Source organism: Aspergillus campestris (assembly GCF_002847485.1).
Source record: "Aspergillus campestris IBT 28561 chromosome Unknown P168scaffold_3, whole genome shotgun sequence".
Lineage (NCBI taxonomy): Eukaryota > Fungi > Ascomycota > Eurotiomycetes > Eurotiales > Aspergillaceae > Aspergillus > Aspergillus campestris.
This window is the reverse complement of record NW_020194338.1, coordinates 1,661,905-1,688,623: the sequence shown is the minus strand read 5'-3', so window position 1 is coordinate 1,688,623 and position 26,719 is coordinate 1,661,905. Positions and strand designations below refer to the sequence as shown.

At 54.2% G+C, this 26,719-nt stretch overlaps 8 protein-coding genes across 8 annotated transcripts; 3 read left to right on the top strand and 5 right to left on the bottom strand.

Annotated features, from left to right (window-relative positions):
- Positions 1-5,366: 5,366 nt before the first annotated feature.
- On the bottom strand, positions 5,367-6,108 carry P168DRAFT_280120 (putative IgE-binding protein; the record flags this gene model as incomplete). Its single annotated transcript, XM_024835851.1, has 2 exons — positions 5,367-5,738; positions 5,854-6,108. The coding sequence occupies 2 exons, from the start codon at positions 6,106-6,108 to the stop codon at positions 5,367-5,369; spliced, it is 627 nt and encodes a 208-aa protein (XP_024695330.1).
- A 1,217-nt stretch (positions 6,109-7,325) lies between these two features.
- On the bottom strand, positions 7,326-10,751 carry P168DRAFT_303009 (beta-glucosidase). Its single transcript, XM_024838710.1, has 3 exons — positions 10,086-10,751; positions 9,866-10,037; positions 7,326-9,817 (listed from the first exon to the last, which is right to left on the bottom strand). Exons 1-3 carry the CDS (start codon positions 10,599-10,601, stop codon positions 7,389-7,391), a joined length of 3,117 nt encoding a protein of 1,038 aa, XP_024695329.1. The 5' UTR covers positions 10,602-10,751; the 3' UTR covers positions 7,326-7,388.
- A 419-nt stretch (positions 10,752-11,170) lies between these two features.
- P168DRAFT_303008 (SDR family NAD(P)-dependent oxidoreductase) lies at positions 11,171-12,027 on the top strand (the record flags this gene model as incomplete). The annotated part of the gene is made up of 2 exons (XM_024838709.1): positions 11,171-11,323; positions 11,491-12,027. Exons 1-2 carry the CDS (start codon positions 11,216-11,218, stop codon positions 12,025-12,027), a joined length of 645 nt encoding a protein of 214 aa, XP_024695328.1. The 5' UTR covers positions 11,171-11,215.
- A 248-nt stretch (positions 12,028-12,275) lies between these two features.
- P168DRAFT_316716 (malate synthase) lies at positions 12,276-14,004 on the bottom strand (the record flags this gene model as incomplete). Its single annotated transcript, XM_024840043.1, has 3 exons — positions 12,276-12,911; positions 12,968-13,593; positions 13,644-14,004. The coding sequence occupies 3 exons, from the start codon at positions 14,002-14,004 to the stop codon at positions 12,276-12,278; spliced, it is 1,623 nt and encodes a 540-aa protein (XP_024695327.1).
- A 1,280-nt stretch (positions 14,005-15,284) lies between these two features.
- Positions 15,285-17,194, bottom strand: P168DRAFT_288645 (glutamine synthetase family protein). Its single transcript, XM_024836837.1, has 5 exons — positions 16,695-17,194; positions 16,387-16,643; positions 16,278-16,330; positions 15,537-16,224; positions 15,285-15,466 (listed from the first exon to the last, which is right to left on the bottom strand). The coding sequence occupies exons 1-5, from the start codon at positions 17,125-17,127 to the stop codon at positions 15,446-15,448; spliced, it is 1,452 nt and encodes a 483-aa protein (XP_024695326.1). The 5' UTR covers positions 17,128-17,194; the 3' UTR covers positions 15,285-15,445.
- P168DRAFT_288644 (putative short-chain dehydrogenase/reductase family protein) lies at positions 17,182-18,526 on the top strand. The gene is made up of 4 exons (XM_024836836.1): positions 17,182-17,439; positions 17,502-18,041; positions 18,101-18,284; positions 18,335-18,526. Exons 1-4 carry the CDS (start codon positions 17,378-17,380, stop codon positions 18,389-18,391), a joined length of 843 nt encoding a protein of 280 aa, XP_024695325.1. The 5' UTR covers positions 17,182-17,377; the 3' UTR covers positions 18,392-18,526.
- A 481-nt stretch (positions 18,527-19,007) lies between these two features.
- P168DRAFT_249569 (putative flavin containing polyamine oxidase) lies at positions 19,008-21,523 on the bottom strand. The gene is made up of 8 exons (XM_024834175.1): positions 21,472-21,523; positions 21,066-21,387; positions 20,990-21,020; positions 20,769-20,906; positions 20,685-20,712; positions 20,610-20,629; positions 20,300-20,552; positions 19,008-20,224 (listed from the first exon to the last, which is right to left on the bottom strand). Exons 2-8 carry the CDS (start codon positions 21,200-21,202, stop codon positions 19,221-19,223), a joined length of 1,611 nt encoding a protein of 536 aa, XP_024695324.1. The 5' UTR covers positions 21,203-21,387; positions 21,472-21,523; the 3' UTR covers positions 19,008-19,220.
- Positions 21,524-21,529: 6 nt separating this feature from the next.
- Positions 21,530-24,538, top strand: P168DRAFT_309581 (amino acid permease). The gene is made up of 19 exons (XM_024839314.1): positions 21,530-21,898; positions 21,952-21,985; positions 22,037-22,106; positions 22,154-22,226; positions 22,274-22,302; positions 22,403-22,470; positions 22,516-22,587; positions 22,638-22,752; positions 22,799-22,877; positions 22,922-22,956; positions 23,005-23,033; positions 23,083-23,115; positions 23,172-23,196; positions 23,247-23,448; positions 23,494-23,571; positions 23,626-23,754; positions 23,802-23,949; positions 24,268-24,346; positions 24,400-24,538. The coding sequence occupies exons 1-19, from the start codon at positions 21,795-21,797 to the stop codon at positions 24,504-24,506; spliced, it is 1,509 nt and encodes a 502-aa protein (XP_024695323.1). The 5' UTR covers positions 21,530-21,794; the 3' UTR covers positions 24,507-24,538.
- Positions 24,539-26,719: the final 2,181 nt, after the last annotated feature.

Below are 26,719 nucleotides of genomic sequence, written 5' to 3'. Positions count from 1 at the left end.
AGCAATATGTATTCAGAAATACTGCGTGAGCATGCGGTACGCTCTGGAACAAGCTCCCAGTTTCAACTTCTGGTTCTGCAGTGGATCACGCACTCAGTCCGTCCACTGCGCTTGCTTGAACTAGCAACCGCCATCCAATCTTTGCCGGATCGAGGTGGCCTAGGATCTGACCAGGATGCAAAAGGCGCTGTGCAAAGCTCATGTGGACCGCTCTTGGAGCTTTGCGAGGATGGCGTGCTTCAAATTATCCATCATTCCTTGACGGAGTTCCTCCGAGATCCTGACCTAAGCCATGCGCGACGGTCAGGACCACAGGCCGACATGCAGTCTGTAGACTCTAACATAATACATGGTCACATTGCCAGTACATGTATTGATTATGTACTCACAGTGTGTGCCAACGAGTCTAATGCTACATATGAGGAGGATGACAGCCAGTCCGATGAATCTTTCTCCAGAAACCTCAAGGAGTCATTCCGCCGATTCCCGTTCCTACGGTATGCCGCCAAATTTTGGCCGTCACATGCTTCCCGAGCAACTGACGCCAACCAAAGGCTTTTCGCAAAGATGAATGGAATACTCTCTCCAGAGAAGAGCGGATTTGAATTTTGGAAAGAGGTCTACCTGGACTCGGATCACCGAGATGTCAATCACAGCGCCCGCCCATTGCATTTGGCTGCCTTCTGCGGCCTCGATTGTTATATCGAGAATGTTATTTCCCGTGGAACGGACGTGAATATGGCAGACAGGTCTGGACGCACCCCACTAGTCTACGCAACCATGCAGAACCACGTCGATGTCGTGCGCACCCTGCTGCGGCATGGCACCAGGCATGACGTACCAGATAATTCAGGGATGACTCCCTTGCACTATGCTGCGCAAAGAAACCATGTCGAATCATTACGGGCCCTGCTCGAAGGTGGCGCTGATCCCTTGGCAGCTAAATCGAAGGAGAACGATCGTTTCAACCCTCATTGGAGCAAGTCCACCGTTGGTGAGACAGCCCTCGTCTACGCTTGTCGCTACGGCCACGTGGAAACGCTTCTGGAACTACAAGATTACGTTGATCCACATATCATTCGAAATGGCCCCATCCACTGGGCTGCAAAGGCGGGTAAAGCAAGTATCTTATGCGTCTTGTTACAAAACCCACTGGTTCAACTTGGCATCAATGACAGAGACGCCAATGGAAACACGCCTCTATATCTGGCGGCATGTGAACATGAGAGTGCTGCTGTTCGGACACTGTTGGAACACGGGGCTGATGTTCACACATTGTCTTGGGACACAAGATCACATCGCAATTCAAAGCGGATGGTATCAAGCCGCATTCCTACTACAGAAACTCAACGATGCTATACACCGCTTCATGGATGGGCCCACTTATCTAGTTTTTATTCCCATCGGAATGCGCATACCAATCTACGAGAATTAATAGAAGTAGTGCGACTTCTCGTGGCTGCAGGCTGCGATATAAACGCGAGAGATCATTTGGGTCAAACAGCGCTGTTCGTCTTGAGGAAAGTCATGAACTATCGCCCCGAGGAGGATCGCGCTGTGGCCACCGTCTCCGTACTTCTCACCCATGGTGCCGACGCCTCTGTTGTGGATCATGAGGCAAATTCAATCCTACACCTTCTTGAAACTCGCATCGTCGGGGAAAGTGCACTGCGCTTGCTGATCGAAGCAGGGAGTGACATCAACGCTAAACGAAAAGCGGATGGAAAAACGCCATTAATGATTCAAGCTGTTGCCAGCCTTTTGGCTGTGGATCTCAAGCCCTTTCACACATTTGGTGCTGATTTCGACGTTCAAGATGCGGACGGGAATACGGCAGCCCATCTTGCTGCAAATGGGGCCATGCGGAGTAGCCGGCTTGCACAGAGCTGGGTGGCCATTGCAAACCCAAGCCTTCGGAACAACGCCGGCCAAACAGTGCTGCACAGCCTGCTCTGCAGCTCGGGGGTGGATAGCCCGGAGCTGGTATCTTCCATGGTGGACAAGGGATTCTCGCTGGAGTCACAGGATCACCGTGGCCGTACGGCTCTTCTTACATTTCTTGATGGGAAACGCTGGAGTGACTCGAACGAGGCTCTGCTAGCGTCACTTCTAGGGCTCGGTGCTAATCCACGAGCCACAAACTACCAAGGCAAATCAGGTAAGTTGATGGAATTCGTACATGGCTGTAGGGAGGCTAATGGGGTGTAGCATTGCACTTGATCGCAGTATCAGTCGTGTCATTTATCGATGCGGGGAGGGCCGATGTGGAAAAGAAGAAAGCCTGGATGAAACTGCTTCTTGATGCCGGTGCCGATCTTCACGCAGTTGACCACGCAGGAAACACCGTCCTGCATGACAGTATGGCGTGGCGTGAGAGCTGGAGGATGGTCCAATCCTCCGTGCATGCGGCCGTGGAGCTGGGATCTCAGGTTCAGGCGTGCAATTACCAAGGAAGAAACATTTTGCATCTAGCCGCACTGGCTGAGGACAGTTCCAGATCAGAAAAGCAGGAGGGTAAAGGCGGCATGGCCACTCGGCTCGGGTTTGCGCTGCAGGCCCACATAGGCCTCGATATTAATGGTTCGGATCATGAAGGGGTCACTCCTTTGCATTTGGCATCCACCGTATCGGAGCAAAATGCACGGAGACTAGTTGAGTCAGGCGCGGATTTCCGACTTCGAACCAACAACCATGAAACGCCCCTTCATTTCGCGGCAAGAGCTTGCCAAAGCAATATTGTTTGCTACCTTCTCGAGCTGTACCAAGGCAGCTTGGACTTGGTCAATGCTCGGAGTCTCGCAGGACGGACAGCTTTGCACGAGGCCGCCCGGAGCGGGAGACAGGAATCTGTGAAGCTCTTGCTCGATGCCGGGGCAGATCCCACCGTCCGCGACGCCCAGGGACGGAGTGCTCTACATGCGGCAGGCGAGTTCAATGCTGGAACCTGCTATTCAAATGAAGGCAGTCAGCCTAAGAAATATACCAGTAAGGATAGCTCTCTTCAACGGATGGGGGTAATGATTGAAACGGAAGATGGGAGCAAGAATATTCGCGAAGTTGTCCGACTGCTCGTAAATGCCGAAGCTGATCCTGCACAACTTGACAACGAGGAACACACCCCAACCGATGTCGCATTGATGCATGGATCATCAGCCGTGGTCGAAGAGCTCGCACCGAGGATGCAGGCCATATACAGCCGTTCCGATGGAAATGGTCTTTCACCGGTCGATCCTCTAGGCGAGTCCTTGTATAGCAACAGTCCATCTGCCCTCCGCTGGGTAGATGATTTCTCGGTGCCTGAAAACCATCTCCAACTGCTTGAGCGCGCGATCTCTACCGGCAACGAACTATTGGTGGAAGAGCTGGTACGAACGAAGCGGCTTAGACTGATCGAGGATGACGGCACGTCGGCTCTTTGCTTCGCGGCCCGCTGGGGGTGTGTATCGATGATGAGGAGATTGGTGCCCTATGCCGGTGACCTCAACTCGTGCTCTCCTCCGCTGTTGATTGTTGCTGCAGAGCGGCGTCTTCCCAACATCGAGATGATCAAATTGTTGGTGGAATGTGGCGCTGATCCCAACGCTCAATATACTGACGAGAAGTACCGGCATGGTGTGACTGCGACTCACATCCTGGCCAGAGGGAAGCATTGGTGGAATGTCGACGGCCTGGCATGTCTTCTAGACGCTGGAGGCGACACTGAAATCAAAACGTCGGATGGCAAAACACCGCTCCATACCGCACTCGAGTCTGGCGACACGGGATATTCATTGGGAGAAGTCTGGCGTGACCGGACGCTGCAGGTTCTCGTGCAGCACGGCGCCGACGTAAACGCCACCACTTCGGAAGGAGTCGCGCCTCTCCACACTGCCTTAAGCAATCAAAGGGACGGGGATACCCTCGCGCTCCTGCTTAGCCGTGGCGCAGACCCGTCCCTAGGAGACACACCGGCTATATTCTCTGCGCTGCATGCGCGCGACCCATCAGCATTGAAGGTCCTCCTACAAGCCGGTATCGACCCAAACCTAGTACATAAGCCCCGCAGCAAGAAGCGACACCCGAAGAAGGTCGAGGAGCAGACTCCGCTCGAACTGGCCGCGAGTCCATCCCGCTCGATCGACCTTCGCTGGACAGATATCATCACCGCCCACGAACAGTGCATTTCGTTGCTTCTCGACCACGGTGCTGACCCCAATTTGCTCCTGCGCAACGGCCTGTCCACCCCGCTCCACGAGATCTGCAGCCTCAACGGCCTCATCAAGCCGATCATCCAGGCTGGATGCGATCTACAACAGCGGGACGCGGACGGCCGAACCCCACTCCACCGGTCATGCATTCGACCCTCTTCTTATCCTTACGACCTGAGCATCAACAAGGAGTACACTTCGCTGCAACTGGTCGATAGCGGGGTCAACGTGCACGTCACAGACGCCACCGGGTCCACTGCATTACACTACGCGGCGCAGCATGGCATGTGGTTTACCGTGAAGGCACTCCTCGCGGCGTCCGCGTCCCCAGCCGTGAAAAACCACGCCGGCTTCACTCCACTCTACTACGCACTGTTAGAGCCCAGATGCGACATCATCAAGTCCCTACTAGACGCAGGAGCCAACCCGCTAGAGCGCGGGCCAGACGGCCGAACCGCCCTTCACTTCATCGCACCCTGCCTAATGGAGTACGACTACACGCAGAGACCCACGAAATCGCTCTATGACGATTCCAAAGAAGAAGAAGACGACGAAGACGCAGACAACCTCACCCGATTCGGCCGCCTCTACCGCCGCCTAGTAGCAAGCGGATGCGATCGTTCCGCACGCGACAACGACGGCAACACGCCACTGTTCGCATACGTAGCGACAGTGAAAATCTACCACGAAGACGTGGAGACCCCCCTGCCCCCAACAGCCGCGGACATGGGCGCGCTCTTCGCGGAGCATGACATGCACGCGCGCAACAACAAGGGGGAGACGCTGCTGCATGTAGTGGCGCAGCGCGATGACCTTGACAATGCGCTGGTGGATGCGCCGGCGATCTTCACGGCGCTGGTAGAGAGGGGGCTTAGTCCGTGGACGGAGGATGGGGAGGGGGCGACGGCGTTGGATGTGGCGGCTGCTTTTGAGCAGGATGAGATATTGGCATTGTATGCGCGGGATGAGTAGTAAAACAGTCGAGATGTACATCATATCTATATCATTGATCCATATAACATCATATACATATACACCATCAACCAGAAAGTTATACCTCATAGCCATAGACACATACAAAACCGTCCAACCACATCCCACCCACTACCCTTTCCCAAAGCCACAAAGTCACAAAGTCACACCCCAATTCAAAAAATCAACCGAGAAAGCAACAAGAGTTTAAAGATACTCCCAAGCCGCAGCCCCAGCCCCCTCCTCCCTAACAACAGCCATAGCCGAGAACCCCAAGCACGAATCCCTCTTGCCGCCCGGCACAGTGGCATTCTTCAGCGCGGCAAACACCTGCCAGCGCGGGACGGTCTCATTCTTCGCGGGCACGGGACAAGCCATGAAGCCGTGCGCGCCCTGGCCCTCGTAGGTCCAGCGGCCGAGACCCGTACCGTTGGTGCTTCCCTGCACGGCGGGCGGGGTGTACACGAAGGGGCCGGTGGAGGAGCCGGCGGGGATGGAGGAGGAGGCGTGCGGGGGCGTGAAGGAGAGGGAGCCGGCTGGGGAGATGTAGATTTGTTGGGAGCCTGGGACCATTGCGTTCTGATATTTTATATTAGCATTTGTTTTTATATATTCATGGACAGTCTTGTGGAGGAAGAGAAGGAGAGGAAGAGAAGGAGAGAAAGAGAGGAAGGGAAAAGTAGGAGAGGGGTACCAAAGAATGATCCCCAGAGATAGCAGTCTCCTTCCCAGGAGGACAGTCATCGTTCTTGGCAACGACTTCAGGACAGTAAGTGGAGGAGCGTCCGCCCAGCCAGAAGTGGCCGTCTGAGGCTGTCAGGGTCAGGTAGTGGATGGGAGAGGCGGAGCGGGCGGCGACGACGGTGAAGCTGTCGTTGCCGCTGTCGGAGCGGAGTTGGGGGAGGGCGGAGACGGCGCCCAGGAGGGGGAGGAGAGAAAGGAATTTCATGTTGTTTATTTTGTATTTATCAATGGAATTTTAGTTGAAGTGTGAAGTGATAGAATGATTGATGAGGAGGGAGGGAGGAGAGTGGCGGAACTTTATATCTTTCTCTACCACTATATAGAATGAGATAGATGGATGATGTAGGATCATTTGCCTATCTGGGATAGACGTCGATCAGTTACTGACGTTATTCAGTAGATTTAGATTGGAGATAGAATAGAATCGAAGCAGATTTATCGATGATCGTCATACATTACAACACAGAGTATAGTATAATTATAGTCGACAACTCAGTGTACACCTATCTCTACCTATCTATAGCTGTACCTCAACTATCCTCCCAATCTAGTCCTGCCTCTACCTAGTAAACACAGTAGTATCCGTCTACCTACAGTAGCAAAACAAAAGAAGAGAAAAAAAAAAAAAGTAGAAAAGATCCACCCCCAACCCCAACCAGTCAAACCAACAAAAAAAACCCAAAACAAGCGCACTGATCGCCCTCCAATCCTCTCTTTTCCTCTCCAACTCCGTCATCTGTTTCAAACAGACACCCCGAGAAGTCAAGAACCATAGTTGGTGAGAATCAGTGACGATTCAGAGCGCGTAGAGATCCCCGTGCGTGGGAAGTACCCCCATATCTCCACTGGAAGATGAAGATCCGTCCATTGTTCAGAGGCATCACATGGGGAACAGAATCTGGTTCAGTTGGTTTGGTTTAGTTTAGTTCAGTTCACTCGCAAGGTATCCCCTTAGTTTCTGACTCTTCCATAGTTATTGTTTACTAGACAGTGCTGCTAACCCTCGATCCAGAGACTGTGCACGGTAGACTAAAGCAAGACGGACCATGTTTCACCCAGAGGTGGTATGAAAGATGGGATCCAAGGCGTGGGTGATAGGATCGGCAGCTAGTCTCGTTTTGCATTGTCCTGATTAGGATGGGAAAATAAATAAATAAATAAAGAAACAGGTTGACGCGATCTTGAGACGAGGGAAGATTTGGTAGCGAGAGTGGAGCTGTTATTTATCTTGTGGCGGTGCTGTATCTACGTATCTGGGTAGTGGAGTGGAGTGGACGTGGGAGGAGGAGGGAGGAGGAGGAAGAGGGTTGGTGTGGCGGTGCTTATGTTACGTATATCGTGTAGAGTATGGAATGCAAGTCTACTAATGTGTATGGACTGTGGATATACTGTAGACACTATGTAAAAAAAGTCTATGCAGCTATGTAAATGCACGTATATATATGTATAAAGAAAATAATAATATACAACCCCCCCAAAAACAACCTACAACGTCCCCCCCAACGGTAAATCCCTCGAGCTCGTCCCGACCCGAATCTCAAACGCCCCAGCCGGCAGCACCCAATTCTGCTGCGCCTTGCTCCAATAACTCAGGTCTTTCCGCGTCAGCGTCATCGACACCGTCTGCTGCGCTCCCGGGGCCACCTCCACCTTGCTGAAGTTGCGGAGGACCCGCACAGGGAAGTCCACTGGCAGAGTCACCAGCTCCTGCTCGCCGGAGCCCTCCTCGGTCTCCACCCAGACTTCTTCGGTTACGCCGGATGGGAAGGAGACGTAGGCTTGGATGACGGTTTGGCCCGTTCGGGGGCCGGTGTTGGTGACTTGGACTTCGACGGTGGCCATGAGGTCGTAGAGGGTGGGGTTGCCGCCTAGGCCGCCGCCGGAGGGGGAGCCGCGGCGGGGTGGGATGACGGTGTAGTTCTTGGGGTAGTGCTGGTATGGGGCGGGGGAGGTGCCCTCGAGGGATGTGAGGTAGGGGTAGATGTACTTGGGGACCGGCGAGAACCCTTCCGGGAATAGCACGCCCTCGCCTAGTGGTGGCTGGCGCTCGTATTCTGGGGCTGCGCGCGGGTCCGCTACTCGCGCCGGCGGCAGCACTGACCGCGATCGCAGTGGCGTGATCTTGAGGTCCGATAGCGAGAAGCTCGTGTAGGACAGTCCGTAGCCGAACTCGTACCGCGGCGTCACGTTGTACTGGTCGAAGTACCGATGGTCGATGTACAGTCCCTGGTCAAAGTCCACCTGCGGCACCGGCGCGTTGGGCTCGTACAGCACCTGCGCGCCGGGTCCGTAGTCTTCCAGGCTCTTGCCCACCGTGTAGGGCAGTCGGCCGCTGGCGTCAACGTCGCCGAACAGCACGTCCATCAGCGCCGTGCCGCTCTCCTGGCCAGGCAGGTGCGCGAACAGCACCGCGTGCACGCCTGGCAGGTCGATCCACGGCTCCACCACCACGGGCCCCACGGCGTGCACGACCACCACCGTGCGCCCGGCACCCTCGCCGCAGTTCTCCGCCACCGTGTTGATCAGCGTGTCGCCGCCCTTCTGCAGGAACAGGTGGTTGCGGTCGCCGTGGATGCCGTGCGCCGAGATGTACCCCTCGCCGGAGTCCGCGCTCACGAAAACGAGGCACAGGTCCTTGTCGGTCGCGTCCTGCGGCATCACCATGTTGCGCGTGTAGGCCGTCATGTCCACACCGGGCGCCCAGGCCTGTTCCAACGCCTCCAGCGGGCTGACCAGGTACGGGTAATCCACCGTGCCGCTGCCCCAGCCCATGCCTAGAGTGCCCTGGTTGCAGCCGCGGTCCGGACAGCCGTTCGGTCCCATACCAGGGCCCGAGTCGTCGCCGTAGACACCAACGCGCAGACCGGCCTCCGGGGTGGGCGGGCCCCGCGCCAGCGGAAGCGTCTGGTCGGTATTCTTGACCAGCACGATGCCCTCGGCGGCCACGCGGCGCGCCGTGATGGCGTGGGCGAGCTCGCCCTCGCCGCGGGCTTCGAAGTAGAAGTTGACGACGCCGGTCTCCTTGGTCTCCGGGGTGCCGGGGCTACCGTGGTGGATGTAGCCCTCGGCGTCGTTGGTCCAGGACGAGAAGTTAGGCCCCTGGCCCGGCTCCCACTCGTCCTGCTTCAGGTGGTACCACGCCGCGACGATGCGGGTCACCATGTCGTTGATGCGCTCCATCGGCACCGAGGTGTTGAGCGCGGCGCGGGTCAGCTCCGGTCCCCAGAGGGGCTTGCCGTCCGCCCAGCGTAGGCCGTCCCCGGGCATGCTCATGTCGAGACCGCCCAGCGCGCTGTTGATCCCGGACCGCTGCGCGCCCCAGTCGGACTGCACGAAGCCCTGGAAGCCCAGCTCGTCCTTCAGGATGCCGTTGAGCAGCTTGCTGTTCTCGCAGGTGTGGCTGTTGTTGACCTGCTGGTAGGCGCACATGACGCTGGCCACGTCGGCGCGCACGCTCTCGGCGAAGGGCCACACGAAGACCTCGCGGAGGGCCCGCTCGCCGATGTTGGACGACACGGCGTGGGAGATGCCCCACTCGTACGGCCGGCGGAAGTGTTCCTGCTCGTTCATGACAAAGTGCTTCGCGGTGGCCATGACGCCGTTGCTCTGGATGCCGCGGATGGTCTCCGCTGCGGCGACACCCGCCAGCACGGGGTCGGAGCCGAAGGACTCCCAATTGCGGCCACCAGCGGGCATCATGCCGAGGGGGCCCATGGACGGACCTAGCAGAACGTTGATGCCTTTAATGCGAGCCTCCGCACCCATGGCGGCGCCGCGCGCGCGCATCAGATCTCGATTCCAGGTCGCGCCGGTGGTGATGCCGGCGGGGAAGGGGGTGATGCGGTCGGTGAATCGAATGCCCAGGGGGCCGTCCTGTAAACACAACGAGGGGAAGCCGACCGATTCCGCGGTGCCTGCCTCTCAATTAGCGGTAGGCCAGATTGAGCTCGATATCAACATACCAGTATTTCCGACACACATGCCCATACTCCAACCGATCCCGGTCGTAATGTTAATCTTCTCCACCAAACTCATCCGCTGCACCAACTCCTGCGCCTTGCGATAATCATCGGCCCAGGCATCCAGGGTTCCTCCGCGCGGCGAAGGGAACCACGAATCGGACGGGGGCATGCCCTAACCCAGTCAGCATATCGCCTCCAATGACAGGTAAGACCAACATACCACCGGTCTATTTTTATCCCTCCTCGCCGCAAAACTCGAAAACGCCCACACCAGCAACGCCAGCCCCACGATGACGGCGACCAGCGTCCGCCACCAGTACCGGGCATGACGGACAGCGCGCCATCCACCCGACTGGGCCTGGATGAGCGACCGTCGGCGTTGTCGCTCGCGCCGGCCGCGTTTCAGCTCCTCGTCGTCCGAGGCCAGCTCGTCGTCCACGAGATCATACTGTCTGCTGGCGGAGAGCAGCTCCTGCTCTGCGTCGGTGATGCTGTCGAGGTAGGCCTCGACGTCGCCGGACTTGCGGCGGGCGGAGGTGGGGGCGTAGGCGGCGGAGGCGTTGCGGGGACCGCGGGCGGAGCGGTCGACGCGGCGGAGTTTGACTTCGTTGGGGTCGTCGATGTCGGAGAGGCCCGAGAGGGTGCCTTCGTCGGCGGAATCGTAGGGAGTGTCTTCGTCGGGGACGGCGCCCGATACGGGGGCGTATCGTTGCCCTTTGGAGGTGGTGGGAGGCATGGTTTTAAGGAACGGAAGGCATGAGCCGTGGGGGGACAGAAAGACGGACGGGGAGGAGTGTGAGGAAGTGAGCTCGAGAGAAGAGCCCACGAGGACAGGAAAAATCCGACCAGCCGGAGAGAACGAGAAAAGGGGACCGTCGAGATGAATCCAAGTGTGTGTTTGTCCCAGAAGGGCAATGATTGATGTTGGAGCGGGCCGTGGAAACGTAAGCCTCAGGAGCCAATAACAGTATGTATGACTAATCTATGCTATCCAGGTTATACAGATCACTTTGATAACTTTGAGTCGAAATAGTATGTAACTGGATAGTATCAAATAGATAGTATTTGATAGATAGTATCAGTATAAATCAATATAGACTGTGGTACTCCAGGTTCCACTAGCGCATACTCTGGCTGCCTACTATTCCAATGCTTGGTATACTAGTATCGACTTAGTCCATCCTACATACTAACGCCGAAATATCCCCGCTTCCCCTCATTCCCCGCTTTCTTTGTCCTCCTTATTCATGCCTATTTATACCTATACAACAGCTACACTGTCCTCTCTACATATTCCATTACCCTACCCTCACTACAGTACCTACACTCTTACCTAGGTATCTATTGAAAATGCCCGCCATCTACCCCGACCTCCTCAACAAAACCGTCCTCATAACCGGCGGCGCAGACGGCATCGGCGCAGCCACAGCCTCCCTCTTCACCCAACAAGGCAGCAAAGTCATCATCCTCGACATAGCAGACGCCGCTGCCAAAACCACCATCGCAACCGCAACATTCCAACTCCCCCTCCTCACCTCCCCCCGTACCCGCCCACCACACACACCCCAGCCTACTACCACTGCGACATAACCGACCTCCCCACCCTGCAATCCACAGCCTCCGAGATCCTCACCACCCACGGCCCCATCCACATCCTCATCAACAACGCCGCCGCAACAGGCGCCGCCGGCCGCTTCACCACGGAGACAGCCACCCCCGCAGCATGGGACACCAGCGTCAACGCCAACCTGCGGCACGTCTTCTTCCTAACCCAGGCCGTCATCCCCGGCATGAAGACCCTCGGCGGCGGCTCCATCGTCAACCTCGGCTCCATCACCTGGCGCATCCCCGACGGGAGACAGCCCGTGTACGCGGCGTGCAAAGCGGCCGTTATGGGGTTGACGCGCGTGCAGAGTAAGGAGTTGGGGGTGCATGGTATCAGGGTGAATAGTGTGATGCCGGGGGCGATTGCGACGCGCAGGCAGAGGGAGGAGGTGTTGACGCCTGAGTATCGGGAGGAGGTGATGAGGGCGCAGAGCTTGCAGAGGGATTTGGTGCCTGAGGAGGTTGGGAGCGTGATTTTGTTTTTGGCGAGTGGGGAGGCGAGTGCTGTTACGGGGAGTTCGTATGTGGTTGATGGGGGGTGGTGTTCGGATCCGTGATTTGATTTGATTTGATTTTATTTTTTATATTCATATTTCACTTCATTATTGGATTATTGCATGATTCTAACTGTTTTATTGCATTATTTGGTTGGTTTTGTCTTGTGGGGGATACTTACTTGGGTTTGTTGTTGTGTTAACGGCTGAGGACATTACATAGTAAGAAGTAGGTGGAATGGTATTCATAAACGTCACAATCTAGGAAATCACATAGGAAATACAATACAGGGAATCAAAAATCAAATCATCTACAGCTTCGACACCTGGCTGCCCGCCGACGAGATCTCGTTGTACAGCAAGCTCGTCAGGAAGTCGGCGTAGTCCTCACCCGTCACCTGGCCGGCGAAGTAGCGCGCCGCCAGCGGGAACCGGTTGCCCTTGGGCCCCTTGGCCGCCAGGCTGTCGGCCTGCTCCTTGAGCAGACGCAGGGCGTAGGCCTTGTCGATCTTCTTGCCCTCGGAGCTGGTCACGCCGTGGTGCACCCACTGCCACAGCTGCGAGCGCGACACCTCGGCCGTGGCGGCGTCCTCCATCAGGTAGTTGATGGGCACGCAGCCGACGCCGCGGAGCCAGCCCTCCATGTACGACAGGCCGATGTTCAGGTTCTTGCGGATGCCCTCCTCGGTGATCTTGCCGGGCACGTTGGTGTTGAGCAGGTCGTTGGCCGTGATGTGCACGTCCTCGCGGCGCACGAACAGCTGGTTGGGAGTCGGCATGTACTTGTTGAACACGTCCGAGGCGATCGCCGCCAGGGCGGGGTGCGCCACCCAGGTGCCGTCGTGGCCGGCACGCACCTCGCGCAGCTTGTCGGCGCGCACGCCCTCCATGGCCTTGTCGTTGGCGGCTGCGTTGTCCTTGACGGGGATCTGAGCGGCCATACCACCCTGTTCCAGTTAGTACGACGCTTATAAAAGAGATGTGACAAGGAGAGAGAACATACCATGGCGTGAACACCACGACGGTGGCAGGTCTTGATGAGCAGCTTGACGTAGGCGTCCATGAACGGCACGGTCATGGTGACATCGGAACGGTCCGGCAGCACAAAGTTGGAGTGCTTGCGGAACTTCTTGATGAAGGAGAAGATGTAGTCCCAGCGGCCGCAGTTGAGACCGGAGCTGTGGTCGCGCAGCTCGTAGATGATCTCGTCCATCTCGAAGGCGGCGGAGATGGTCTCGATCAGGACGGTACCACGGATGGTGCCGCGGGGCATGCCGATGTAGTCCTGGGCCAGGTTGAAGACATCGTTCCACAGACGGGCCTCGAGGTGAGACTCCATCTTGGGCAGGTAGAAGTAGGGGCCGAACCCGCGGGCCACCAACTCCTTGGCGTTGTGGTAGAAGTACAGACCGAAGTCGAAGAGCGAGCCGGAGATGGGCTCGCCGTTGACGGTGAAGTGCTTCTCATCGAGGTGCCAGCCACGGGCACGGGCGATCAGGGTCGGGAGCGTGCGGTCCGTACGGAGCTTGTACTCCTTGGCACCCTGCTTGAAGTCGACCTGACGGCGGATGGCATCGTACAGGTTGACCTGACCGCCGACCATGTTCTCCCAGGTGGGAGCGCTCGAGTCTAATTCGTCAGTATCTCCTACATGCCAAGAGGAAGAATCAGGGTCTTACCCTCGAAATCAGCCATGTAGGTCCAGACATCCGAGTTCAGGGCGTTGACGACCATCTTGCGGTCGGTAGGACCGGTGATCTCAACACGGCGGTCGACGAGACCGGGAGCGGGCGGGGCGCCCTTCCAGGCGTCATTCTCACGGATGTGCTTGGTCTCGGGGAGGAAGTCGGGCAGATGACCCTTGTCGATCTCAGCCTGGCGGTCAATTCGACGCTGCAGGAGAGCCTTGCGGGTAGGGTTGAAGGTGCGGTGCAGGATGGCGAGGAAGGCACAGGCATCCTTGGTGAGGATCTTGCGGGCCTCCTGGGGGATGGGGCCCAGGATGGTGACATCCTTCACCTGGGTATCGACTTGACTCATGATGGCGGATGGAATTGGATTATAGGATTATGGGTGAGTCTGAGAGAGACGAAAAGTTTGCGTCAGAAGAGGGAAAAAAGAGAGGAAAGAAAAGAGGAGGCAGTTGATAATATATGATAACATGGCCATGGCTTCAGCATCTCGGACTACGTCACGTCGAACCTCGACCATTGAACCGCGGTTAAACGAAGATAGTCGATGATAGGCTCGCTGGGCAAGCTCCAAGCCGGTGATACGCTGAGTTGGTAAGGCGAATACCTGGGCCAGACGGTGGATGATCCACCCAGCCATGACTGGAGAACTCTGGAGCAGATGGAGATGAGGTTGACCAGTGAGGTTGTCTGGAGCGCTGGATGTGCAGGCAGCATGTGACATTCCCGCGGGGAATCTCCCCTTATATAAGCAGAATGACGAAAGACGGTTTAGCGTGGACAGTTTCCCACGGAGAAGCATACGGTTTCTTACGGTGAATACCAAGGTCCAGTATATGGATATCGGCCGACTTCTCTACTTCCGCCTCCCTTCCGCCGGAGAACGCCGTCCTGCATCGTGCTCCATTCGTGCGATTGTATAGATACGAGACATTTCTTATAATTAGACAGTGACTCATGAGACCCTCAGGTTGAACACAACATCTAACATGTTTAACAGGCTGGTGCCCCTACACTGGATCATTCACCACGTCCTACAGTCCACTGTACAGATGACGGTACTGAAACCAACCCTAACTATAGCTCATCTAACCTCGGGATAACTCTACATTCCCCACACCCGATAACCTTCCCACCTTTCCATCCTTCCATCCTTCCACTGCCGCGGCTCGACGTCAATATGATTGTCTACAGCCACTCCCGGTCCTCATAATCCAATAATGATCCCTCATCTTCCCACCACCAGTCGGTTCCCTCGCCTCCTATCCGAACCGGCTTGTTCCGATGTCGGGACGGAATCAATGTTGGCCTGAGGCTGCGGGCTTTACTTCTGAAAACCACCAACCTTATGGAAGCTATGAGCTATACAGACAGAAGCTAGCTAGCCAGCTAGGTAGTTGGTCTGATGGTCTCATCAAGGCCTAGTCCTTGTCCCCTGGTTCTCTACCACCATGGTCCTCCGTATACGTGCTCTCGAGGTCCCCGGCATGTGAAATACTGACTACCCGGCATGTGATGGCTGCCCGGGATCGGGTTCCAACGGAGACGGCGGGATACACCTGGTTATACTGTATCGGAGGAAACATGGTGGTTTTAAAGTAGAACAGGCCGGAGAATGATGAATAATACGGAAAATAAAGATATGGTTTATATTAAGGTAAATATGAGAGAAAAAAAAGGTTAAAAGAAATTAAGCTAAAAAGAAAAAGAAATGCCATGCGTATCATCACTCATCAAATGCTGTTCCCAGATGCGTCTATCCTAGGTCCCCTCCATAATTTTAGACCGTCTCAATGTACCGTCGCACCTCCCTAGCAACTGGTTAGCATGCACAATTTCCAGAGTCATCCAAAGAGAAAGAGAAAGAGAGAGAGAACAAACCAATCGGTCACGGCTTCCTCCCACAAGCGCACCTCGTGCTCGCGAGTCCCTCCAAAATGATTCACAAACGCGTCGCCAAACACTTCCCGCGCGACACTCCGGACGCATGAACGTGGCCGTCGCCTCGCCCAGTGATTTAGCCAGTCGCGCTCCCTGGTCGCTGGCCCCGCCCATGTCGTCGCCCTTGGACAGCGGCGGCACCGGAATGTCCAGTTTCTTTTCCACCCCGCGCCAGCCCAATGCGATCACCGCCGCCAGCACAAAGTGCGGGTTGGCGTCCGCCCCCGGTACCCGCACCTCCAGTCGCGTGGCCTTCGGGCTTGCCGTCGGTGCGGAGATCACCCGGATGGACGCCGCCCGGTGCTCCAGACCCCACGAGACTGTGACCGGGGCCCAGAAGTTCTCCACGAGCCGCTTGTAGGAATTGACCGTCGGCGCGAACATGGGCATAATGTCCGGGAGACCGCTGAGGATACCTGCCAGGAAATGTCGTCCTAGGTCGGACAGATGGGCGACATCGGGGTACGGCGGCGCTGGATCGGGGGTGCTGCGGTAGAAGGCGTTGGTTCCGTCTGCTGTGACGAGCGAAATGTGCATGTGGCCGCTGTTCCCAGGCAAGCCCTGGCGCGGTTTGGCCATGAAACACGGGGTGATACCATGCTTGGTCCCGATGGACTTGACTACGAACCTAGACGACCTCACGGTTAACGGGATAGTCGCCATGGACTTTCAGCCACCTACTTGAACAGTGCGGCTTTGTCTGCCATTGCTTTGGCCTCGTCAAACTCTAACGCCTAGTTTGTCCCATCAGCATGAGTTGCTGAGCTCCACGCGTAAATCGGCCACTCACTGCTTCATACACTCCCGGACCACTCTCGGTGTGCCACCCCTCGATCCCACAATTGAATTCCTCGCATGCATCGTATACCCCATAGTAGTAGTCTTGATTGTGAATCGGACGGCTCAAGCTATATGCAAACATCCCCTCCGTCAGCGGGGGCAGGGCCTCGACGGGGTTCTCCTTGAGGAAGGTAGCAGTCGCTGAGGCGTTCCGCTCGGGGGTGGGGTGAGTATCTGGGACACGAAATTGATAGAACTCATATTCCGCTACACGCGTCAGTATCATCTGGCCATTTCCAAGAGGGTCACCACACTTACCCCCAGCCATCGCGCGACAGCCCGCCGCTTCTACCTTGCTCAAAGCAGTCTTCAGCAAACCTCGGGGGCACGCACATAACGGTTCTTTGGTCTCGGGATCATAAAATCGGACCAAGAAGAAAGGGACGTTATTCTCCCAGGGGATCTGCCGGAAGCTGCTGAGGTCGGGGATGGCGAGGATATCGCGATATCCATTGTCCTTGTTGCTGATCCCCAGTTCTTTGAAGTACGTTTGGTCGTGCATATCCCAGCCAAACACCACCGAGCAGAAGCCAAACCCCTCTTCAGCCATCGACATGAATTTCTTTTTGGACACTAATTTCCCGCGCAGCTGGCCATCGACATCGACACCGGCCACCTTGACGCGGCTGTGATAACACAGCAAGTCAGGTAGATCTTCGAGGGTGATCTCGCCCGTGGATGAAGTGCCCATTTTTACCGAACCCGTTGGAATCAAGCTGCAAATACCTGTTGAAGGTGAGAGAAATGTGAACGGAGAGGGTTGAAGCAAAAGAGGATCTAGACCATTCCCAACAGGCAAGGAGATCAGCAGGCATGACAGCTATCAGGCCTTATCGGTAAGGTTTGGCTGCCTTATCGGCGCTTAGATAATGGGTCCACCCCTGCCCCGCCTGTCTTCTCGAAGCCCTGCCTTGTACATCATCACCCTTGATAGACGCATTATGGCTTCAGCACCAAGAGGTCGCCTTCAGGGCAAAAATGCCATTATTACCGGTGCCGCGGGGTAGGTCATGACTGTCTTGTCCTTTTTATTTACCACGCATCCCAAAGCTAAGCCCCCTCTAGTGGTATCGGCCTAGAAACAAGCATCCTCTTTGCGCGCGAAGGAGCCAAGGTTCTCATGGCCGATATCTCCGTCCCGGCCTTGGAAAAGGCCATCGCTAAGGTGAAGGAGGTCGTGCCGGACGCCCCTCGAGTGGAGATCATCAAGTGTGACGTCTCCAAAGAGTCCGACGTGCAGGTTATGGTGGAATCCCAGGACAGCTGGGGCGGCACGGACGTGATTTTCAACAACGCCGGGATTATGCACGCCGACGACGCTGACGCCGTCGATACCCCCGAGAAGATCTGGGACATGACGCAGAATATCAACGTCAAGGGCGTGTGGTTTGGATGCAAGCATGCGGTGCAAAGCATGCGCCGCAACAAGAAGACCAGAGGTAGCATCATCAACACGGCTAGTGTGGTCGCCCTCGTGGGGAGCGCCACGCCCCAGCTGGCCTACACTGCTAGCAAAGGCGCCGTTCTGGCTTTGACCCGCGAGCTTGCTATCGTGCACGCCCGTGAGGGACTACGGTTCAATGCGCTGTGTCCCGCGCCTCTCAAGTATGCTTTCCCTCGTCCTTTTTGTTGGTGTGAAAGTAGCATATGCCTGACCCGCGAAGCACTCCTCTTTTGCAGGACTGGCTCGGAGATGACCAGCCTAAGCGACACCGTCGTGAGGTCCACTTCCCGACTGGTCGATTCGGCGAGGCCATCGAGCAAGCTCAGGCCGTGGTGTTCCTGGCCAGTGATGAAAGCAGCTTCGTTAACGGTACTGATTTCGTGGTCGATGGCGGAATGTCCAAGGTACGTTACTTTTCTCTTGGTATGAGGGACACCTGTACTAATGACATTAGGCATATGTTACTCCTGAAGGACCAGCAACCGCTGCTCCTAAGAATCTGGGCCATTAGATTGGGCAATTCAGCATACCAATCTCGCTTTACTCTTTACGTCGTTTTAATAGCCTTGTGGATTCTCTTAGTCTAGAACTTGGTATCCTGTAAAATGTAGTAATTAATAGTTTAGGTTGTTGATCACGCTTTCTTCAAGGCATCTATACAGACCACGACGGTTGCTTAGGATGTTGAATTTAATCCAAAGGCTCATCCTCAGGATAAACTGACCATTAAAATTCTTGATGCCTGAATTATACAGCCCGAAATTGGGTACTGTAGTGTGCGTGCCTCGGTCATCTAGAATGTTTCAAGAAATCACGTTCTCCGGTTTACTGGGCAACTTCTTCACTTTCCTCACTCATTCTTTGCTCCCCCCTTTGCACCTCATCTTCCGTTCTCCGCTTCGATGGTGTCATGATTTCGAAGATAATCAGAGAATATCCGGCTAAGTTGGCATTGTGGTGAAATGCCTCGATGCCTGGCAGCCAAGTTGCAATAAATCACACCTATACATGGCGAAGGTGAACTTCCACCTATGCCACCTATGGTCAGTTTCTGGAGAGATGTAGTGGTTTATTGTGAATCGTCTACTAATGGTTATATCTGATCCAAGTAGTTATGAATATTATTTCCGAGAGATGGCATGGAATATCAAGACATCCCCGTCCCTGCGACCAAAGATCCAACACAATGCAAAATCTTCTCCGGCTATCTATCCCCAGCAACACCCATGCTCCAAAGACCCGAAAATAACGCAGACAGTGTAAGCAATCTCATATCTGCAAATAGACCTACCTCCCAAACGCCCAATCAAATATGCAGTTCGCCCCAGGTGAAAAGGAAACTACAACTCCATACCACTCACGGGCCATCCGTTCTCTGCAGAAAACGAATCTGACGGCGTCGTACCATGAAGATGCTCATAGTGTTTCCTATCGCCGCAGAACTTCGTCCCGTCAAGCATCATACAGCGCTTCTGTACTAAGGCTGCGACATGCTCTCCAGCTTCGCGACCCTCGAATAAAGCCCCGTGCAAGAACCCAAAATATGGGGCGCTGGTGGCCTCGCCCGCGAACCACAGCCGGTCCACATTTGCGCGCAAGTTCTGGTGCATCTCAAGGGTTGTGCCAGCGGGCCAGTTGGAATAGCTGCCATACGCCCATGGCTCCCTCGACCAACGTGGATACGTGAACGCTATTGGTTCGGGAATCTCACGGTCCGGGAACATCTCGCGGAGAATGGCGAGAATCTCCTCTTTCGTCTCGTCGTCTGTTTGTCGCTCGACCCGATAGGCTTCTTCGCCCACGACGGTGACGAAGAGGATGTTGGAGCCCGGAAGGAATCCGTCTCCTGTCAGTGACTGGAATACCGGGTAGTACCCTCTCGTGGTAGGCGAGGCGTACAGGAAGAACAAAGTATCCGTTGACCAAAATGTCTCATCAAATTGCATGAATATCTTGGTGTAGGTGCCCATGGTGAACTTATGGATAGCAGTCTGCTTCCATTCCGGTAGCGGGGGGTCGAACTGGACGGCACCGTGGTCTTGCAACACACCCAGAGAAAAAGTACAGATGACATAGTCCGCACGCACGCAGCTCCCGTCCTTCGTGCGCACAGTCACCTTTTTGGGGGAATACTCAATGTCAGTGACATGGGAATCGAGCCATATGCGATGGTCTTGCAGACCCGATGGAAAGAGCGCTGACGCTTCGCGCTCGATGATTGTACGATACCCGCGGGGGTCTGTGACCATGTTGTTTCGCGGTCCAAACTGGTGAAAAGTAAGATTCTCGCCCGCGATGCCAAACGCGAAAGAGCTCGTTTCGGGCGTCGACGCGTCTTCAAAGTCTGCCCGAACGTCACTGTGTTAGCACCGCGAAAGAACTAGGGTCACCACCTTCAACGGTCTTCCCTATACCGTACCCCAGTTCCACCATTCCACTGCCTGCGCCGCCATATCATGTTTCTGCGGCTGCCAGCCGGCGAGGGCCAGTCCCGAGCGGGCTGTTTGGTCTTGGAGGTTGGACGTCAAGATTCGTCCCGCCGCCTGGGCAGCAGTTACGTATGCAGAACTGTAGGCATCTAGTAGATGTCTATAATCGGTGTACCCGGTTTCATTGTATGTTCGAATAGAGCGGTAGGTCGTGTGCGTGTTGCTGATGTTGTATTTTTCTGCCTATTTGGTCTAACGTTACTATAGATGTGGGACCATTGATAGGAAAGTGGGCCTTACTAGAGTCCAAAGGGGGTTCTCTAGTTTTAGTTAGCCAACCAGCTACAAGCCTAGCTGTTAAAACGGGTCTCCCACCGGTGGTATGTGATCCTATCCCATGCACCTGTGCCAGTCAGTGGCTAATTACTCTTTGGTCGTTATTGCCTTCGAAGGACGCACCCAATTTGCGCCAAGCTCTATTGTGTACGGTTTTCCCTCCCTGTCTTGACCGAAGTCTGTGTGCCATACCCGCCCGCCTAAAGTGTCTCGGGATTCGAGGAGAAAGAAATCGGTAATGGATGCATCTTTTAGCGCTTGCTAGTACGATGAGCATGCAGTTGCCACGGATTTATAGAGATTGCTTATGGTAGGGAAAGGCCAATGGTAGACACATCACATACTGCTGCCGAGACACCGGCCATGCCGCCACCCCTGTGCGTGTCAGAATATACGTGCAGATCGACAAGGATCTCATACAAGATAGCTATCGTTGTTTCGGTGCAAAGATCGTCGCTTTTTTGATTGCTGCGAGGCTGGGCGACGTATCCGGCGCACATGGGGAGCGCGCCAGCTCCCAGCAGGGCGCAGATCTTGGAAATTGCAGAAAACATCATCCTCGCGACCAGTTTATCGTTCGAGGTACCGAAGGGGAGCTCCTCCGTAGTACGGCTCTCGCCGACGGTGGACGAGCAGACACCCGATCTATTTATCAGCCGGACCCAATCAGCAAAAAGCAAGCATGACCCACGACAAAGACGAGTCAGCTATCTCTGGGTCACTTGGCGACGCATTACTATCAGTAAGGGAACATGTCAGCCAATTGAAGCTAGTATGTCAGCATCGGCTTGATCACGAGATGGGGAAGTCCAGGCGGGAAGCATATCTCAAAGGATCAGCACGATAAGCAGGCTTTCGATCCACTTATGATAGGGGAGCTGCACCTAAGCATGCTCCTGAACGTGATGAAACCAGGAGACGAGGACATGGCCAGATAAGGCAACATAGGGGCGGCTTCACGCGACCAAGCTTCCCCGCATTTGCGCAGGATGGACATTCCGTATCCATCCAACTGGCTAGGGTCTTTTAATCCCTAGTGGCTGCAGCCCTAGCGTCAAGCCACCCCTAGTTTACTACATATTCCAGAGGGATGGACACACCGTTCGATACGCCGTCTGGAATCTCTTTGTTTTCCAAAACACTATCACTATGGACACCAAAGACGAGAAGAGTTTCGAGGAGGTCGCCGAGGATGATGTCCAGCTGGCGCAAATGGGCCACAGGCCCGAATTGAAACGGAATTTCTCAACCCTGTACGTCTTTCCATTGTCTTGTCATCGTGGTCCACTGATTTAACGTTTCCTAGGTCCATGCTGGGCTTGGCGTTTGCGGTTTTAAATGTATACCACGCTCAGGTGCCAGATCTTTAACTTTCGGGCTGACAGATTTAGTCCTGGACGGCACTTTCGGCCAGTTTATCGATCAGCTTGACTTCGGGTGGGAGTACGAGTGTAATTTGGGGTGTGTTTTCCCCTCCGCCTTGACCTGATCAATGCTAATGAGTAAAGGGCTGATCACTGCTGGAACCTGCAACCTCTGCATTGCGGCCTCTTTGGCCGAGTTTCTGTCTGCTTATCCGACGTATGTATATCATCCTGGCTGGATAGAAAACATACTTAGTTCGTTAGGGCGGGTGGTCAGTATCATTGGGTGGCAGGTATGTGATTGTCCCCCGTCATTGGAGAATTATCTAACATATGTCTTTAGCCGGTATGTTTCATGATGGTATCTTATCTTTTGTCGTGTACTAAAGATGACAGTCTCCTGGCCGGAATGGGTTCCGATATTGTCGTGGGTGACTGGCTGGGTCAATGTCGCGGGATGGGTATGACATCAAGTCCAAAGTGGTTATGTAGCTAACCAGACCTAGGTTGCCCTGGTAGCTACCAACTGTCTCTTGTCGGCCCAACTCATTGCCGGCATCGTATCCTCTGTATACCCGGTAGGCATGCTCATCCTCTGCATCTTGCGGATTAACTAATGTCGATATAGGGTTTCGTGTGGCAGCGCTGGCAGCAGTTTCTGATCTACGTGGGATATACACTGCTGGCATTCGTCGTTAACGCGTTCATGAACTCCATCCTCCCAATCATATATCGCGGTGCCTGTATGTTGAATTTTGCATCTACCGGGGCCTGAGCTGATTCATGTAGTGACGTGGTCGCTGGGTGGCTTCGTACTTGTCTCCATCACACTCCTCGCGTGCGCGTCGCCGGATTACAACTCTGCTTAGTATGTTTTCTTCCCTGGGCTCTGCTCCAATGCTAATAGCATAGCTTCGTCTTTTGTGAATTTGTCAACAACACTGGCTGTGAGTGTCCTAGATGATCTATAGGGTGTGTGTGTTGCTAATTGTCAGGGCCTGATGGGGTTGCTTGGATGCTGGGGGTTTGTCTCCCATTCTTAGACTTGATAACGCGCGTGCTAATAACAGCAGCTTCTTCAAGGAGGATTGGGAGTTACGGCGTTTGTATGCTTTCCTGCTTCCGTGTCTTGGTGATTTTCAAAGATCTAACAGTGAAACAGGACGCCGTTGTACACATGATCGAGGGTGCGATATAATCACTACCTCTCAGTTGCGAAACCGACCTAACGAATTAGAAATTCCCCAACCATCTATCAGAGGGCCGAAGATCATGGTCGGCTGTGTTGGAATTGGAACGTTTACCGGAACCGTCTTCCTCATTGTTCTTCTATTCGTCGCAGGCAACATTAAAGATGCGATCGACTCAGAAGCAGGACCGCTGCTACAGATTCTCCTGCATGCGACAAAGAACACCGCGGGTGGCATCTGCCTTCTAATGTAGGTTTGCTTCTAGATTCACCGTTGCAGCTGCTGACGAAACAGGCTCCCCCTCGTGTGTCTGGCTTTTGCGACCCTCAGCGTCATGACAACGAGTAGCCGGATGATCTTCGCATTCGCAAGGCAAGTATTCTCTCTTTGCCCTCGAGACGGAAACAACAAGCTAACTTGATACAGAGACGGCGGTCTTCCGGCCTCGCGCTTCTTCGCGCACGTTCATCCCAAGCTTGGGCTCCCTCTAAACGCGCTGGGCCTGAGCTCTGTGGTTGTCGTGATTTTCGGCCTGATCTACTTGGGTTCGACAAGGTTTGTCATTGATTCAGTTGATAAAGAGAATGTACTGACAGGTGTAGCGCCTTCAACGCGATCATCTCGTCTTCTGTCGTAGCGCTGGATTTGTCGTATGCCATGCCCATTGCCGTCAACTGTCTCCGTGGACGCAAGACGCTTCCGGATAGGAAGTGGAAGGTCCCTAATATGATTGGATGGGTGATTGATATTGTACGTTTCTTTCCTTCCTTCCTTCCTTCTTTCCTTCTTTCCTTCTTTCCTTCTTTCCTTCTTTCCTTCTTTCCTTCTTTCCTTCTTTCCTTCTTTCCTTCTTTCCTTCTTTCCTTCTTTCCTTCTTTCCTTCTTTCCTTCTTTCCTTCTTTCCTTCTTTCCTTCTTTCCTTCTTTCCTTCTTTCCTTCTTTCCTTCTTTCCTTCTTTCCTTCTTTCCTTCTTTCCTTCTTTCCTTCTTTCCTTCTTTCCTTCTTTCCTTCTTTCCTTCTTTCCTTCCTCTTTCATTCTTTTTCCCAGACTACTTGCTAACAGTATAGATCTCGCTCTCTTACATTGCCTTGACGACAGTGCTTTTCCTGTTCCCTCCCTCGCGAGTGGTGACAGGTAGCAGTATGAGTAAGTTTGATATCACCACAAGTTTGTCGTAGATACTAATGCGTCTTCTGTAGATTATTGTGTCGTTGCGTTTGGAATCATCTTGATTGTATCGGTAGTACAGTGGATTGTGGATGGGAGGAAGAATTTCACCGGGCCCCGGATGGATATCAACGCATAGTTTGTGGCCAATGTGGTGAGGATAGATGCAGTTCCACAATATTAATCTTTGTGCTTTTTAAACCTTGAATTCCAAGACCAACTCACATCATGTCAGATGGTATGGCGCTAAATATCGTGGCTATGCATGCCGATAGCTTCCTCAGCCTTGCAACATAATTTGTTTTTTAAATACCCCGCCATTGCCCCAAGACAGGAATGTCTACAACACCACCTTTACTGGCCCTAAAAACAACGTCTATGGCGTCTACTATACCGACAGAGGTGTTGATTCAGATATTTTTATACCTGGAAACCCCCCACGAGCCACAACGTTCTCTCTGTTCCAGATGGCTCCCACTGACGCAGGTATGCCAGACGTGGAGAACTGTGGCCGAGAGTCTCATCTTCTCTAAACTTACATATCGCAACGAAAGACGTGATCACCGTCTGGCTCGGCAGCTGTTGCGTTATATGGACAGCAAGCCCTACCTCTGGCGCTATCCCCAATCTCTCCACATGTCAATCTACACCGAAGAAGGCAACGATCTCTGCGTTGAGATGGCGCGAAAGGCAGCCGAGCATGAGAGTCCTGTCCGCAAGGCAACGTTCGAGAGCATGTCGTTCCCATGTGATATACCACTGTTTGAAAGCCTAAGCAAGTTTCCACTGGTTGAGCTGGACCTGTGTACCGTGCAACAAGGACTCCCTATCCGCTTCATCTTCGAGCTGTTCGACCTACCCACTCTCAAAACCCTGCGACTCGGACATATCGCGTGGTCAGAATATGTAAATGACGAGGTTATAGATATGCGACCATGGTCCGCAGCTGAGGGTACTGAATGCCCTAACGCTGCGCGGCTCCGCCCTCACAATCAACCGAAATCAACACGAGAGCTCGAGCAACTGCTCCCGTCTACCCGCCGCAGAACAGGAAACATCACCAGCTTGACACTCGCAGTGCCGATAGCAGACCCTGACGTCGCGGAGCTCCTGTTCCAGTGGCCACGCTGTCTCCGCGAAGTGGTCTTCTCCCACGTTCTCGATTCGCCCTACACGGATATCTACACTGCGTCGACCATCGAAAGCCTACTAGCTATACACCGACAGTCTCTGGAAAAGCTCGACATCCCGGCGCTACCTTTTAATGGACTCCCCAATATGTCTTCATTCCCTGCTCTTAACAGCCTCCGCATCCACATCTCCTCGCTCCTCCCCCTCACCCCTCAAGAAGCCTGGCGCCACCTCGCAGCGCCCAATCTCCACCGCCTCACCATCGACTTCACAGCTACAGTATTCGAGCCCTCCACCTCCACCTGGATCAAAAGATTCCTCCACGGCGCCAACCTCCTGAGCCCCCTCCACCTAATTTTGACCTACACCTGGGCCTCCTGGCACGGCCCCTCCCCCACCTTCTTCCCCCCAGACCTCCAAGAAGAAACCCCTCCCATAGCATCCGACCACAACATTGCCCTCGCCTACCGCACCCCCGCCGAGGAATGCATCCTGAGCAGGCCGCCCACGCCCGACTGGAAAGCGTCGATTAGCCCCACCGCCAGAATGATATGCGGCTGCATTCCTCACTTCCGCGCCGTCCCCGAAGGTGTCCCCTTCGAGTGGATCGCCAACGATCTCGGCATCTCAGTCGCGGAGGTTGCCTTGACGGGGCCGCAGCTCTTCAGTACGAAGCTGGTTTATTCGACTGGTGATCGGGACATGTGGTCTTACTAGATTCTATTTCTTGGATATTGGTTCGTTCGATGCTGTTTTGGAGATACTTTTCTTAGATTGATTGATTGGTTGATTCTTTGCATTTCTTGTTCTGACTTAGCTCTTGTTGAGAGTGTACTATACATACCTGAAAATTTCAGTCATGCATTGGTGGTGTATAGAGCATGCGTAGTTTGTCTGAATGTCCGTCCCCCTGGCATATCACTAAAGCTGAATAGTTGATTTTTGGAGAGATTTAGTTTGTGCAGTAACTGCAAGCGCAACCAGTCAAACATGTGACTTGCAGCGCTCTCATCCCTTCTTATATTATACTATTTTATATGATCATCATTATTCACAGCTTACAACTTGCAACTTGTAACGTATACAGCCTTTCTCATACTTCCAAAATCATCAATCCTATCATTACTTTTGGACTGTTTTCATCGGTTGTTTCACGACTTTTGCTACTACTCTAGTTCTATTACTAGCTAAGTTTAGGTACGAGAGTTGAGTGGTGGACAT